Source organism: Mauremys mutica, chromosome 12 (assembly GCF_020497125.1).
Source record: "Mauremys mutica isolate MM-2020 ecotype Southern chromosome 12, ASM2049712v1, whole genome shotgun sequence".
NCBI classification, from domain to species: Eukaryota; Metazoa; Chordata; order Testudines; family Geoemydidae; genus Mauremys; species Mauremys mutica.
Genome location: NC_059083.1, coordinates 52,022,277 through 52,039,211, shown reverse-complemented (window position 1 = coordinate 52,039,211; position 16,935 = coordinate 52,022,277). Strand labels below are relative to the sequence as shown.

Sequence of the window (16,935 nt, the reverse complement as noted above, 5' to 3'; positions counted from 1 at the left end):
TAAGGCTATGACGGATAAAGGCCACAGCCGGGGCTCAGTGCAGTGCAGAGTGAAAGTTAAGGAGCTCAGACAAGGCTACCAGAAAACCAAAGAAGCAAACGGAAGGTCAGGGGCAGGTCGAAAAACATGCCGCTTCTATGCTGAGCTGCATGCAATTTTAGGGGGCTGCGCCACAAGTACCCCACCCCTGTTCGTGGATTCCGAGGTGGGGGTTGTAATCTCTGCCATGGCTGAGGATTATGCAGACGGGGAAGAGGAAGATGAAGAAGAGGAGGAAGACGTAGCAGAGAGCACACAGCACTCTGTGAGCCCCAGCAGCCAGGAGCTTTTTATCACCCTGACGGAATTACCGTCCTCCCAGCCCTCACAAGCCACTATCCCAGACAATGACGCCATGGAAGGGACCTCTGGTGAGTGTACCTTTGCAAATATCAAACATTTTTTTTAAGCAAGCCTTTTTTAATGATTGATTTGCCCTGAGGTCTTGGGATGCATTCGCAGACAGTATAGTTACTTAGAAAAGTTTGTTAACATGTCCAGGGATTGAGAGGAAATCCTCCAGGGACATCTCGATGAAGCGCTCCTGTAGGTACTCCAGAAGCCTTTGCAGAAGGTTTCTGGGCAAGGCAGCCTTGTTCCGCCCACCATGGTAGGACACTTTACCACGCCATGCATGTAGCAAGTAATCAGGTATCATTGCGTGGCAAAGCATAGCAGCGTATGGTCCCGGTGACTGCTGGCATTCAAGAAGCATCCGTTCTTTATCTTGTTCTGTTATCCTCAGCAAAGTGATATCGTTCAGGATAACCTGGTTAAAAATCAGGAATTTAAGTAAGGGGGGGGGTGGCCATTTTTCTACTGGGTTCGTGGACTGCATCAGCTTAAAAAAAAAACTTTCCTGCACGTAGCGAAGCGGGGGGAGGGGAGGAGTGAAATGCCGATGATCTTTTCTGTGTTTGGTCACCGGCGATCTTCCCCAAGGCACCAGACACGCAGTGGGTGGGGGGGGGGGGAAGGTTGTTGATTAGCAGGGAGCTAGCGTGGTATTAGCCATGCGTTGTTGGGGGGGAAGGGTTAAATCACTACAGAAGCCGAAAGACAGTGGCTTACCATGGCCGCATGCAAGCTGAATTCTGATGCCTGGACCTGCGTCTGTGAGATCTGTAACTCCAGAGCTGGAGGCACTCACTATTAAGATGAAAAAATGCGACCTTGTAGGGAAATCACATGTGCTAGGTGGTGAATACTGCTGTTCACTGTGAAATAGTATAACCATTGTTCTGTAAAATGTATCTTTCTAAATATTTATCTCCCTCATGCAGCTGCAAATTTTTCAACCATCCCTCCTCCATCCCAAAGGCTAGCACAGATAAGGCGGAGGAAAAAGAAGACGCGAGATGAGATGTTCTCGGATATTATGGAAGTTACACACAATGAAAGAGCTCATCTGAATGAGTGGAAGGACGTGGTTTCAAATTACAGGAAAGAGGCCAGTGAACGTGAGGACAGGAGGGACAACCGAGATGAGAGGTGGCGGCAGGAAGACCGGCAGGAAAATCAGCGGTGGCGGCAGGAAGATCAGCGGTGGCGGGATGCAACTCTGGGGCTGCTGCGTGATCAAACTGACATGCTCCGGCGTCTTGTGGAGCTTCAGGAACGGCAGCAGGATCACAGAGTGCCGCTGCAGCCCCTGTATAACCACCCTCAACCCTCACCATGTTCCATATCCTCCTCACCCAGACGTGTAAGAACGCGTGGGGGGAGGCTCCGTGCACCCGCCCACTCCACCCCCGTGGACAGCCCAACCAGAAGGATGTCGTTACTGTGAATTTTTTTTAATGGCCTTCTCCATCCCTCCTATCCTCCTCCCAAACCACACCCTTACTTCTCTCCCTCTTTTTATAATGAATCAATAAAGAATTCATGCTTTTTAAATGAGAGTGACTTTATTTGCATAAGTAAGCTGTACTCGAAGGGGGAGGGTGAGTTGCTAACAGGGAATGAGTCAGTCAAGGCGGGGTGGGTGTTCATCAACAAACACAGCAGTCACACTGTACCCTGGCCATTGATGAAGCTCGTTTTCAAAGCTTCTCTGATGCGCACCGCTTCCTGGTGTGCTCTTCTAATCTCCCTGGTGTCTGGCTGCGCGTAATCAGCGGCCAGGTGATTTGCCTCAGCCTCCCACCCCGCCATAAAGGTCTCCCCCTTACTCTCACAGAGGTTGTGGAGAATACAGCAAGCAGTAATAACATAGGGGACATTGGTTTGGCTGAGGTCTGAGCGAGTCAGTAATGTCCGCCAGCGCGCCTTTAAACGGCCAAATGCACATTCCACCACCATTCTGCACTTGCTCAGCCTGTAATTGAACAGATCCTGACCACTGTCCAGGCTGCCTGTGTATGGCTTCATGAGCCATGGCATCAAGGGGTAGGCTGGGTCCCCCAGGATAACGACAGGCATTTCAACATCCCCAACTGTTATTTTCTGGTCTGGGAAGTAATCCCCTTGCTGCAGCCGTTTAAACAGAGTAGTGCTTCTGAAGACGCGAGCGTCATGAACCCTCCCTGGCCATCCCACGTGGATGTTTGTGAAACGTCCCTTGTGATCTACCAGTGCTTGCAGCACCATTGAAAAGTACCCCTTGCGGTTTACGTACTGGGTGCCCTGGCGCTGCGGTGCCAAGATAGGGATATGGGTTCCATCTATCGCCCCCCCACAGTTAGGGAATCCCAGTGCAGCAAAGCCATCCACTATGGCCTGCACATTTCCCAGAGTCACAATCTTTCGTAGCAGCAGCTTAGTGATTGCTTTGGCTACTTGCATCACAGCAGCCCCCACAGTAGATTTTCCAACTCCAAATTGATTCCCGACTGACCGGTAGCTGTCTGGCGTTGCAAGCTTCCACAGGGCTATCGCCACTTGCTTCTCTACTGTGAGGGCTGCTCTCATCTTGGTATTATGGCGTTTCAGGGCAGGGGCAAGCAAGTCACAAAGTTCCATGAAAGTGCCCTTACGCATGCGAAAGTTTCGCAGCCACTGGGAATCGTCCCACACCTGCAACACAATGCGGTCCCACCAGTCAGTGCTTGTTTCCCGGGCCCAAAATCGGCGTTCAATGGATAGAATCTGCCCCATTACCATCAGGATCTCCAAAGCGCGGGGGCCCGCGGTTTGAGAGAATTCTGTGTCCATATCCTCATCACTGTCATTGCCGCGCTGCCGTATCCGCCTCCTCCTCGCCTCGGATTGAAGGTCCTGGTTCAGCATATACTGCACGAGAGTGCGCGAGGTGTTTAAAACATCCACGATTGCGGTATTGAGCTGAGCAGGGTCCATGCTTGCTGTGCTATGGCGTCTGCACAGTTCACCAAGCAAAAAAAGGCGCGAAACGGTTGTCTGCTGCTCAGGGAGGGAGGGGTGAGGCTGTACCCAGAACCACATGCGACAATGATTTTTGCCCCATCAGGCACTGGGATCTCAACCCGGAAATGCCAAGGGGCGGGGGAGGCTGCGGGAACTATGGGATAGCTACGGGATAGCTACCCACAGTGCAACGCTCCAGAAATCGACGCTAGCCTCGGACCATGGACGCACACTACCGATTTAATGTGTTTAGTGTGGCCGCGCGCACTCGATTTTATAAAATCTGTTTTACAAAACCGGTTTATGCAAATTCGGAATAGTCCCGTAGTGTAGACGTACCCTAACTCTGATCTCTATGCCTGCTTCTAATAATCACTTAAAATCTATCTTTCTGTAGGTAATAAATCTGTTTTATATTTTACCTAAAACCATGTGGTTTTGCTTGAAGTGCTTGGGAAAATCTCAGCTCAGCTTAACATGGGCTGTTGCATGTCTACTTTCATTTGCTGACATGGTGAACTAATTAATGATCTTGCACTGTCTAAGGGAGTCTCGATCAGGGTAAGACGGTATATTTCACGGTTACAAGGCTGGTGTGATGGGCTGGTTCCTCTGTCTGTATAATTCATGACTGGCTTAGAGAACATTCATGAAATTTAACTGAGTGTGGGTCTCCACAAGCTGATGGCTGAGTGATCACAGCACCTGGAGGGGTTTGCTGCTTGTCACTGGCCTAGTGTTGTGAGAGACAGCCCAGGCTGGAGAGTTAAGGGGACACAGTGGTCCCACACCTCCAGGTTGTACCCTGGGGATCCCATCGCACAAGGTGGGTGAGGTAATATCTTTTATTGGACCATCTTCTGCTGGTGAGAGACTCAAGCTTATACAGAAGAGCTCTTCTTCAGGACTGGGAAATGTACTCAGTGTGTCAGCTAAATACAAGGCGGAACAGATTGCTTAGCATAAGCAGTTAACATATTTCAAGGGACTGCACTAGAGTGATCTCTTTGTGAAAAGTGTTCACCCAGAGGTGATACAGTGTTTGTCTTTTATCATTTTTCTGTGTCCGTTCATCTGAGAGCATAGCGATTGTCTGGTTTCACCCGCATAGCTGTTGTCTGGGCATTTGATTCACTGGGTGAAGTACACCACATGTTGTGATAGGCACATGTAGGACCCATGGATCTTGAAAGGTGTGTTGGGGAGAGCATTGCTCATCGTAGCAGTGGAGATATGTCCATAGGCGGCAAGTTTGTATAATTTTTGGTGGGGCCCAAAATGGTGCCTCCCCCCCCCCCCTGCTCCCGCCCTGTAAGCCGATATAAAATGAAGCTACAACGCGTCAGTGCCACAAGATTACAAGGGTCAATTAAAAGTGGAAAGTCAGAAGCAGCACTTGCCTACTTCAATATACAGTATTATATTTTGTTGCACCTGTTGTGATGAAGTGGGAATGTTCTTAATATTTTCTCTGAATACTGTGTGGGTGCCTCAGCTTCCTCTGCAAGGTGCCAACTGAAGGTGTTGGGGACAAAGATCAGGTGGCCTCCTTGTCCGGAATCGAGACACAAAGGCCAGAGGAGGGAGTGTCAGTTTGGAGCTGGCTGGAGAAATGGGGAGAGGCCCAGAACCTGGGTCTGGGCTCCGCACCCCCCAAGATGGACCTGACTGAGGGGTCCTGTTTTCCGTACCCACAAGCTCTGTTCTAGACTGTGATCCTGTCATCTAATAAACCTTCTGTTTTACAGTCTGGCTGTGAGTCACATCTGACTGCGGAGTTGGGGTGCAGGGATCTCTGGCTGCCCCAGGACCCCGCCTGGGCGGACTTACTGCGGAAAGCACACAGTGTGGAAGAGCATGCTGAATGCTCTGAGGTCAGACCCAGGAAGGTGTAAGCTTCTTGCCCTGGAGACAGTATGCTCAGAGAGGAGGCTCCCCCAGAGTCCTGACTGGCTTTGAAGGAGTGGTTCCAGAGCATCCCAGCATCCCCTACCACACCATGCGCTTCCCGGAAGTCCACACAGGCACTGACACTCCCTCCTCTGGCCTTTGTCAAGAAGGCTAACAGCATTTTGGGCTGTATAAGTAGGGGCACTGCCAGCAGATCGAGAGACATGATCATTCTCCTCTATTCAACATTGGTGAGGCCTCATCTAGAGTACTATGTCCAGTTTTGGGCCCCACATTGCAAAGAAGGATGTGGAAAAATTGGAGAGTCCAGTGGAGGGCAACAAAAATGATTAGGGGGCTGGAGCACATGACTTCTGAGGAGAGGCTGAGGGAACTGGGATTGTTTAGTCTGCAGAAGAGAATAATGAGGGTGGATTTGATAGCTGCTTTCAACTTCCTGAAAGAGGGTCCCAAAGAGAATGGATCTAGACTGTTCTCAGTGGTAGCAGAGGACAGAACAAAGAGTAATGGTCTCAAGTTGCAGTGGGGGAGGTTTAGGTTGGATATTAAGAAAAACTTTTTCACTAGTAGGGTGGTGAAGCACTGGAATGGGTTACCTAGGGAGGTGGTGGAATCTCCTTCCTTAGAGGTTTTTAAGGCCCGGCTTGACAAAGCCCTGGCTGGGATGATTTAGTTGGGAATTGGTCTTGCTTTGAGCAGGAGGTTGGACTAGATACCTCCTGAGGTCCCTTCAAACCCTGATATTCTATGATACTCTAAATTGACCACCAAATTTAAATAGCGTGTTTTTCCCGTCAGGTGAGGACTCTGGCGCAGGGCTGGGGATAGGGAACTTGGGGTGCAGACAGGCTGCCCCAGGGCTAGGGCCAGAGAGGACTCCCCTCCACCCTCCCTGGCGGCAGCAGCAAGGTCCAGGGGAGGGACCCCTCCTCTCCCCCCCAGTCACTGCACATGCTCCTAGGGTCCCTCTCAGGTCCAGAAAGCCCGCTCACCTCCCCTATGGTGGGTACCGGGCTGGGGGAGTTGCCATCACGTGTGGCCTCCCCTGCTGCCACCCCTCACCATAGCCTCATTGGGGATGGGGCTGCCCCTTGCCCAGCATGGTGCAGGAGTGGGGACTGCAGGGTGGTGGCTGGGGAGGGGCAGAGTATCACAAAATTCACCCAAGCCCCAGCTGCTCAGGTCTAGGAAGCTCCCCTCCCCAGTGGTGTAGCCAGGTTCTAACATCAGGGGGAGCGAACACGTAAAAAAAGGTGCCAGCCAACATATCCAATTACTAATCAGGTAGTAGGGTTTACAGTGCTATAACAAGAGATTATGCTATTATCATTATCCAGTCAGCTTGCACGCTACTATTTTGAATTAGCGATAATTCAGAGAGAGAGAAAGAAGAAAGCTGAATTTAGAGAACAATTATTAACCAGATTCCTGGTTATCCACCAGCCACTTTGCTCCAGCCCATGGCACAAAGCACCATAAACACAGTAGAATCTGGCCAAGAGACTATTCACCTCAAACTGGCATCAGCTACACTTTCCCCTCCCCGCCCCCAGTCCCCACTATTCAGGATGTACCTGAGTGAAAAGGTGGCATTGCGGAAGCATTTAGCAGGTAATTGAAAACTCCTATAGAGCACTGCATAGTCCCTGAGAACATTGCTGAGTTCTGAGCACTGGGTCTGCAGCTAGTCAGCAGTGAGACTGAGGAGTCACAACTGGCACCTTAAAGCACCTTTACCCCCACCCCCTTCACAAGCTGCACTAAGCACCGTTTCACAGCCCCAGGTGCAACACTGAGGGAGGGTAAGTGGGGGGGGGAATAACCCAAAGTCGCTCCTTTGCCTCCTGGCCCTGCTGATCCCTCAGCCCCCTCCGCTGAAGAGAGACCAGGAGAAAAAAACATCCCCCCTCCCCTTTTCCTTCCCTCTCCACGGGCACCAGCTGAGCTTCAGAGCCCCCTTGCCTGCCGCATGGCTGCCTTGCTCTGCACGGGGCTGCTGCTCCTCAGTCCCCCGCCGCACTTGGGGGGGCTGCCCTGCGGCCCCTCCTGGTAGAGCCCACCCCGGCCGGCTCAGGGAACTGGGCAGCTGCGAGCGGATGGGCGCCTCCTCCTCCTCACCCCCGGGGAGCCCGGCAACCAGCCGACCTGCCTGCAGCCCCCGGCAGGAGGGCGGTGCAGAGCCCAGAGCCAGCTGGCAGCCACATGCAAAACCCGGTCCGGACTCCAAGTCCGGAGCCCAGTGCTGGCTGCCTGGAAAGGTGCTGATTTTGTAAAATGTGCTCAAAAGGGAGCGGCTGCTTCCCCCCTTCCACCCCACTACGCTACTGGGTGGGCGGGGATGCTCCGGGACAGGGGGTGGTGGTAGTGGCAGCCAGGGGCCGGTGCCTGCTCCAGGCAGGGCCAGGGGAGAAATCCAGCTCCAGTTATTGGTGGAGCACAGCCCCCAGCCCTGAATATTCCTGGGGCTGGGGCTCCTGGAACCCATATAACCCGGCGCCTATGGATATGTCTGCTGCTTCTGCATCTGTTGTTTTGGCAGGATCTGATGCTGCTTTGAGTTGGTGTGTCCTGATCTGTGGGGAACTTGTATCTGATGATGAGCTTGGAAAGAATGGGGGGCTGTTTGAAAGCCAGAAGTGGGGGTTTATGAAAGATTTCTTTTAGGATGTGATCCCCATCGAGTGTGGATTGTAATTGTTTAATGATACTTTTCACAAAGCGATCACTCTACATCTGACTTCTCAGTCCTCATTCTCAGGGAAATCTGCACAACCCTGTCAAAAGATGAGCCTGAGAACTTAAATTCATAACTTTGGAAGATATTAAAAATCATCAACTGAATAAATACACTAGATTTATGGCTTAGTACAACAAACTGTAACCAACTAATCTCCTCCCGGCCACACACACACACACACACAGAAACACAGCTGCCTTTTCCCCTGTCCCTCCCACGACTGGAGGGGTGTTAAGGATCACTTCAACTTTAATGGTCCCTTGAAATGTTTGTTAACTACTTATGATAAACTATCTGTTCCACCTTGTATTTAGTTGTGATATTGAGTACATTCAACAGACTGAATAAGAGCTCTGTGTAAGCTCAAAAGCTTATCTCTCTGACCAACAGAAGTTGGCCCCGTCAAAGATATCACCTCATAGACTCATAGACTTTAAGGTCAGAAGGGACCATTATGATTTTCTAGTCTGACCTCCTGCACAAAGCAGGCCACAGAATCTCACCCATCCACTTCTATAACAAACCCCTAACATACGTCTGAGTTACTGAAGTCCTCGAATTGTGGTTTGAAGACCTTAAAGCTGCAGAGAATCCTCCAGCAAGTGACCCGTGCCCCATGCTGCAGAGGAAGGCGAAAAACCTCCAGGGCCTCTGCCAATCTGCCCTGGAGGAAAATTCCTTCTCAACCCCAAATATGGCGATCGGTTAAACCCTGAGCATGTGGGCAAGACTCACCAGCCAGCACCCAGGAAAGAATTCTCTGTAGTAACTCAGATCCCACCCCATCTAACATCCCATCACAGACCACTGGGCATGCTTACCTGCTGATAATCAAAGATCATTTGCCAAATTAATTGCCAAAATTAGGCTATCCCATCATACCATCCCCTCCATAAACTTATCAAGCTTAGTCTTGAAGCCAGTTATGTCTTTTGCCCCCACTACTCCCCTTGGAAGGCTGCTCCAGAATTTCACTCCTCTAATGGTCAGAAACCTTCATCTAATTTCAAGTCTAAACTTCCTAGTGTCCAGTTTATATCCTCACCCACCTTCTCCCTCTCTAAAACAATGTTCTGCTGTTTTCAGTTTTCTGTCCAAAAGATAAAATCTTTGGAGGTGATTTGCACGGTGCTCCTTTCTACTCAGCTGAGGAAAGAGAGAGGGATCCAGACTCACAATCCCCCCAGACACTCTCCACCGCCATTCTGATTATTTAAGTAACATATCCTACATATCAGAGGCCAGAGCATTCCAGCCAGTGATTCCCCCCTCAGGCCCATATCACCCTAGGGGGCTGGTGAAGATACCTTTGGTGGAGCTCAGTGAAACTGTCAGGCCCCACTCTCCGGTGTGGGGGTCACTGTCTCTCTCCCAGCCTGGTGCAGAGATGAGGCCCCAGCAAGGAGGGGAGGGAGGTTGTAGAGCCAGCCTGCCCCCCGCTTTCCCCACAGCAGCCTGTCATATACAAAAAGAACCAGGGGTCACCCAATGAAATTAAAAGGCAGCGAGTTTAACACACACATAAGGAAGTTTTCTTCACACAACGCACAGTCAGCCTGTGGAACTCATTGCCAGGGGATATTGTGAAGGCCAAAAGTATAAGTGGGTTCAAAAAAGAATTAGATCAGTTTATGGAGGATACGTCTATTGATGGCTATTAGCCAAGATGCTCTGGGTGTCCCTAAACCTCTGCCTGTCAGAAGCTGGGACTGGATGACAGGGGATTGATCACTTGATAATTTCTCTGTTCTGGTCATTTCCTCTGAAGCATCTGACACCGGCCACTGCCAGAAACAGGACCCTGGGCTAGATGGACCATTAGTCTGACCCAGAGTAGCTATTCTTGTGATCAGATATCAAAGGGAGAGATGTGTTAGTCTGGATCTGTAAAAAGCAACAAACAAACAAACGCCACAGGACTCTTTGTTGCATTCTCATGATGTTACACTGTTTTAACAAGTAACACAGCATCAATTCCCCTATGGAGGGAACCCAGACGATCACATGCAGCAGTCCCAAGGGAGATCCCAACAGCAGCGGCAAGGGGCAGGGGCTGGCTGCTTTCCCAGATAAACCCTGCAAGAATCCAGAGCAGGAGACATTAAGGGTTTGTGTGATGCCAACAATCAAGCCAGGCTGAGAGAGATGCCCATCCCAGCAGCCACAGGCAGGTGTCTGCCCACGAATTGAGACGAGAAGGCTGACTGACACCAGACCCACTCACTGGCGATGGGGAGCTCACTGCTTCATGTGGAGGTTTGAAGGTAAGTGTCACTAACCTCATGGCAAATCCTCAGGTCCTTGCTCATATGAAGCCCTTGCTCTGAGACATCCCCCTTGGACAGTGTCCTCACATGCTGGGAGCTCTGCTGGAGTAAGGACGTCAGAGTCCGTTTCTCTGTGGTTCACAGCTAGAAAAACTGATGAATCAGAAAGAAGACCCAGCTATCATCTCTGCCCTAACGCATCCCTCTGTCTGTCCTCCTCTTACCCTCCTGCTCGCTGGCTGGATCTCCCCATCTCTCTCTCCCTGACAGATCATTGTTTTCTCAGGGACCGTGGCCTTCAGTTTCTCAACTACTTATCAGCTGCCTCTCCAGACATTTCTGGGGGGCAGATACCTATGCACCATCCCAGCCCAATCCTCAGATGCTTCATATCTACTGCTGAGTATCTCCTCCCTGGATTTCCATGGGGCTTGAGGGCCCTCAGCATTTCTTGGGCAGTATTGAGCACCCCACAGAGTGGCTGTATAAACAGGGGAGCAAGGAGGGGATTTCACCTCTGTAAAGAGCACTGGTGACACCAATTCTGGAATACCGTGGGCAGCGCTGGGGTGAATGTTTTAAATGCCTTTAAGGTGCCACAAATACTCCTGTTCTTTTTGCAGATACAGACAAACACAGATGCTACTCTGAAACTTACAGTGGACAAATAACTCAACTTCTGCTCCCAGCACGATGCTGCGGGGCGAGGGCTGATGCGATCCGTGGCTGATATCTTCAAATCAAGACTGGCTGCCTTTCTGGAAGGTACGTCTTAGTCAAACAAGTTATTGAGCTCAGTGTAGGGGTACAGGGGAAATTCTGTGGTTATTTTTAAGCAGGAGCTCAGACTGGATGATCTAATGACTAATAGACTTTCAAGTGTTTTAAAACAGATGTTGAAAGATTGATGAGGGAGCAGAAAAGAGCTGGAAAAACAGTTTGAGAGCTAGAGAAGAATTCTTCCAGTGAGAAACTTATAGAGCTTGATGTGTTCTGTTTATCAAAGAGGAGACAGAGGTGATTTGATCACAGCGTATCAGCAGCTTCCTGGGGAGATAACACTGGTTATCAAGGTGCTGTTTTTTCGAACAGGAAAAGGCACAATTAAAACCAATGGCTGGAAGCTAAAGCCAGACACACTTCAATGAGAAATAAGGCACAGTTTGTTGCCAATGAGTGTCACTTTTAATAATCGACTTTAAGGGACCATCATGATCATCTACTCTGACTTCCTGCTCATCACAGGCTACAGAACCTCATCCACCCACTCCTGTAATAGACCCCTAACTTCTGGCTGAGTTATTGAAGTCCTCAAATCATGGTTTAAAGACTTCAAGGGACAGAGAATCCACCATTTACACTTGTTTAAACCTGCAAGTTACCTGTGCTCCATGCTGCAGAGGAAGACGAAAAACCCCAAGGGTCTCTGCCAATCTGACCTGGGGAAAAATTCCTTCCCAACCCCAAATATGCTGATCAGTTAGACCCTGAGTATGTGGGCAAAACCCATCAGGCAAAACCTGTAAAAGAGTTCTCTGTAGTAATTCAGAGCCCTCCCCATCTAGTGTCCCATCACCAGCCACTGGAGATATTTGCTGCTAGCAGTTGCAGATCAGCTCCATGCCATTATAGGCAATCTCATCATACCATCCACACCAGAAACTTATCAAGCTCAGTCTTGAAGCAAGTTTCGTTTTTTGCCACCACTGCTCCTCGTGGAAAACTGTTCCAGAACTTCACTCTTGTGATGGTTAGAAACCTTAATCTAATTTCAAATGTAATCTTGTTGATGACCAGTTTGTATCCATTTTTTCATGTGTCCACATTTGTATTTAATTTAAATAACTCCTCTCCTTCCCTGGTGTTTATCCCTCTAAGGTATTTGTAGAGAACAATCATATCAACCCAGCTTTCCTTTGGTTAAGCAAAACAAGCCAAGTTCTTTGAGTCTCCTCTCATAAGAAAAGTTCTCTATTTGTCGGATCAGCCTAGTAACGCATCTCTGCACCTGTTCCAGTTTGAATTCATCTTTCTTAAACATAGGAAACCAGAATTGCACACAGTATTTCTGATGAGGTCTCACCAATGCCTTGTATGATGGGACTACCACTTCCCTCTCTCTACTGGAAATACCTCACCTGACTGCATTAGTCTTTTTCACGATCGCATCACATTAGTGGCTCATGGTAATCCTGTGATCAGCCAATACACCCAGGTCTTTCTCCTCCTCTGTCACTTCGAACTGATATGTCCCCAGTTTATACCAAAAATTTGTGTTGTTAGTCCCTAAATGCATGACCTTGCAATTTGCATTATTAAATTTCATCCCATTTCTATTACTCCAGTTTTCAAGGTCGCCCAGATCTTCTTGTATGATATTCTGGTCCTCCTCCACATCGGCAATAACTCCCAACTTTGTGTCATCCACAAATTTTATTAGAACACTCCCACTTTTTGTGCCAAGGTCAGTAATAAAAATGTTAAATAAGATTGGTCCCAAGACCGATCCCTGAGCCACTCCATTAGTAACCTCCCTCCAGCCTGACAGTTCACCTTTCGGTATGATCCATTGTAGTCTTCCCTTTAACCAGTTCCTTTATCCACCTTTCAAATCTCATATTAATCCCCATCTTTTCCAATTTAACTAATAATTTCCCATGTGGAACTGTATCAGATGCTTTACTGAAATCCAGGTAGATTAAATCTACTGCAATTCCTTTGTCTAGAAAATCAGTTATCTTCTTAAAGAAAGAGATCATGTTGGTCTGGCACAATTTACCTTTTCTAAAACCACCTTTATTTTATGCCAATTACTGTTTACCTCTATGTCCTTAACTACTTTCTCTTTCAAAATTTGCTCTAAGATCTTGCATACAACTGAGGTCAAATTTAACAGATCTGTAGCTTCCTGGCTCACTTTTTTCCCCTTTCTTTAATAGAGGTAGTATATTTGCAATTCTCCAGTCCTAGGAAATGACCCCCTAGTTTACAGATTTATTAAAACCCTTCCTTATACTTTCTGACCTCCACGTGGTAGCTTTCCTTGCGGAACCATCCCATCTTCCATTCCTTACAGGCTTTCTCTTAATCACCTGTTTGAGAAGCTTTCTCATCTGGGCTGGTCTGCAACCCTTCCCTATGAATTTTTCCCCCTTTCTTGGGATGCGGGCTTCAGATTGCTTCTGCAAGTTTGACAAAATAATTCCAAGCCACCTCCACATTCAGATCATGAAGTTCTTCACACCAGACCACTTCCCAAATAATCCCCTTAATTTTTTTAAGTTAGCCCTTTTCAAATCACACACCCTAGTTGTAGATCCAGTTTTGTTTATCCTTCCATTTAGTTTAAACTCAATTAGCTCATGATCACTCAAACCAAGGTTGTACCCTACAACCAATTTTTCTATGAGGTCCTAATAGCTCACCAATACCAAATCTCAAATGGCATCACCTCTTGTTCGTTCAGTAACTAGTTAGTGAAGGAATCTGTCAGCAATCACCTCCAGGAAAATCTGGGTCCCTACTATTATTAGTTTCAGAGTGGTAGCCTGTTAGTCTCTATCAGCAAAAACAATGAGGAATCCTTGTGGCATCTAGAGACTAACAAATGTATTTGGGCATAAGCTTGTGTGGACTAGAACCCACTTCATCAGATGCATGGAGTGAAAAATACAGTAAACAGAATATATAATCTAGCACATGAAAAGATGGGAGTTGCCTCACCAAGTGGGGGGGGGTGTCAGTGCTTACGAGCCAACTCAAGGTGAAAGTAGCCTATTCTCAATAGTTGACAAGAGGGAGTGAATACCAAGGGAGGGAAAATTACTTTTGTAGTGCCAACTAGGCCAATGCAATCAAGGTGGCTGATTTCCAACAGTTGACAAGAAGGTGCGAGTATCAGCAGAGGGAAAATTATTTTTTGTAGCATTTGTCCTCCAATCTATCACTTCCCCAAAGTGATTTTGGCCATAATCTAGTCCATCACTTCTCATTTCTTTACAATCTATCTCATCATTAATATTCAATGCTGATCCACCACCTTTGCCTTTATTTCTGTCTTTCCTGAACAGCACATACCCATCAATACCTGGTCTCCAGTCATGACTATTATTCCACCATGTTTCTGTTATCCCTATAATACCTGGTTTCACTTCCAGCACCAGTAGTTCTAGTTCCTCCATTTTGTCACCCAGGCTCCTTGCATTGGTGTACAAACATCTTAACTGTTGCTGCTTGGCTTCGCCCACATTCCTTGCCTGATTGGGTACAGTTATTCTACTTCCCGTATCACCTATCTGACAGGCATCAGCACTATCCTTCCTCTTAATGTCCATTCTCCTACCCACCTTGGCTCTTTTCTCCATTGCTGTATTCTTTTTTACTTGATTTTCCTTCCTCTCAATGCTAGAATCAGGCACGGAGATTACATGAGCATCTCCCCCAAGTTTCTAGTTTAAAGCTCTTTTAATCAATTGTGCCAACCTCCATCCCCAAATGGTCCCTTTTGGTCTTAAATCTAAGAATCGATGAATGAAAAAAGTTGGGGTATGGGGCAAAAGAGGGGCAAATTAACTGGGTGGCAGCTCTTTGGGGTGTGTGAGGAATCTCTCTGAAGTGAAAAAGTTTCTCTGTTGAGAGACAATATAAACCCAGCTCTCAGTTTGCAGTGGGAACTCTTATGGGATCAAAAGATGGAAATTTTCTAATTTCATAGTACAGTCAAATCTTCTGAAGTTCATTACCTTTCACTATCAGAGGATGCAGCTCATGGAAAAAGGAGATGCGGAAAATCAGACAGATTTCACAGAATTCATCCTCCTGGGATTTGGGGATCTCCCAGAACTGCAAATCCTTCTCTTCCTGGTTTTCCTAGTGATCTATATTGTGACCATGGCCGGAAACATCCTCATCATTGCTCTAGTTGTGACTGATCAGCACCTTCACACTCCCATGTACTTCTTCCTGGGGAACTTGTCCTGCCTGGAGACCTGCTACACTTCTGCCGTTCTGCCCAGGATGCTGGCCAGTTTCCTGACTGGGGACAGAACCATTTCTGTGGGGGGCTGCATGACACAGTTTTTTGTCTTTTGTTTTCTAGCAACTACGGAATGTTATCTCCTGGCAGCGATGTCTTATGATCGGTATTTAGCCATATGCAAACCACTGCACTATGGAACATGTATGAATGGCAAGTTGTGCCTCCAACTCGCAGCGGGGTGTTGGATAAGTGGATTTCTACCTTGTACAATAATGATGTGTTTTATGTCACAATTAATATTCTGTGGTCCCAATGAAATGGACCATTTCTTTTGTGATTTCACCCCAATGCTAAAGCTCTCCTGCAGTGACACCAACCAGATGATGCTGGTTCTTCATATATTTTCCTTCCCAGATGCAGTTTCCCCATTTCTATTAACCTTGACATCCTATGTCTGTATAGTTAGCACCATCCTGAGAATCCCTTCCACCACCGGGCGGCAAAGGGCCTTTTCCACCTGCTCCTCTCACCTCATTGTGGTAACACTTTTCTATGGGACCATAATGATTGTCTACATGCTACCAAAATCCAGTAACTTGAGAGCCCTGAACAAAGTGTTCTCTGTCTGCTACACAGTCCTGACTCCCCTGGCCAATCCCCTCGTCTACAGCCTGAGAAACAGAGAGGTCAAGGAGGCCCTGAGAAATGCTGTCAGGAAATGTCTGGCCTTCACAAAGAATTCAGACTAGTTGAATGAAATGAGGATCAATCAATCTGGTTTCTATTGTGAAAGAAGGAGGGTTTAAGTGGGCCCTGATACAGAAATTCAGTATACAAAGAGATGTGTGTGCGTGCACACATACACACACACATATATATGAGAGATACAGATGGTTGGAATTTTGCAGGGAGATGAGGAGAGAGAAGGTTTTGACTTTTCATCAAAATAACGGAAACCTGAAAAATGAAAAAAAAATTGCTTTTTTGAAACTGACATCTGAAAACGTTCAGATAGAAACTGTAAAAAAAAAAAAGTTATGCACTGTGGTTGTGGCTGTGTTGGTCCCAGAATATTACAAAGACAAGGTGTGACCCTCTGTACCTCAAAATAGAACCCTGGACCTCCATATTCACCACTTTGATATAATTATGATGAGATTGGTACAAATTATGCCTTGGGAGGTATCATTGAAGAAGTCTTGATCCGCTGAACAGTAATATCCTGTTGAATTGTGGGTATTTCATTGTATGTGATGTTATGAAATATTGCTAAATGTGTTGGGAGGTTGGAAGATGGCCACAGCTGGCCTTTCTGTAACAAAAAAGAGGCAACCATCGCTTTCTAGACAGGCGTTGATGGCCCATCAAGAAGAATCCACTCTCCCAGAAACTCCAGAGGGCAGATAAGCAGTGGGTACTACCCCACCTCATGTCACAGCAAGGTTTTTTTCTAGCACCTGGAGAGAAAGTATAAGGAGGGTCAATGACATCACCACTTGGCCTCTCTCCTCCACCATCTCAACATCTGGAAGATCATCTGGAAAACAAAGACTTTGAACTGGGGAAGATTGGTCTCAGGCTGGGAAGGGATTCCAGCCTGTGTATAGAGAACTGTGAGCTGCCTGTAACATCTATTAGGGTGAGAAACTGTGTGATTCAAATCTTGCTTCATTTGTCGA

The 16,935-nt window shown here is 47.7% G+C and overlaps 2 protein-coding genes across 3 annotated transcripts in view; one reads left to right on the top strand and one right to left on the bottom strand.

Annotated features, from left to right (window-relative positions):
* LOC123345337 overlaps positions 1 to 16,935 on the bottom strand; it is a 716,016-nt gene that overhangs the window by 207,979 nt on the left and 491,102 nt on the right. The gene's annotated exons all lie outside the window — the stretch shown is intronic.
* LOC123345339 (olfactory receptor 11A1-like) lies at positions 14,995 to 16,005 on the top strand. Its single transcript, XM_044982131.1, has one exon. The coding sequence runs from the start codon at positions 15,037 to 15,039 to the stop codon at positions 16,003 to 16,005; it is 969 nt and encodes a 322-aa protein (XP_044838066.1). The 5' UTR covers positions 14,995 to 15,036.

Excerpts from the sequence above, each read along its gene's own strand:
- LOC123345339 (XM_044982131.1), top strand. The coding sequence starts at position 15,037 with ATGCAGCTCATGGAAAAAGGAGATGCGGAAAATCAGACAGATTTCACA.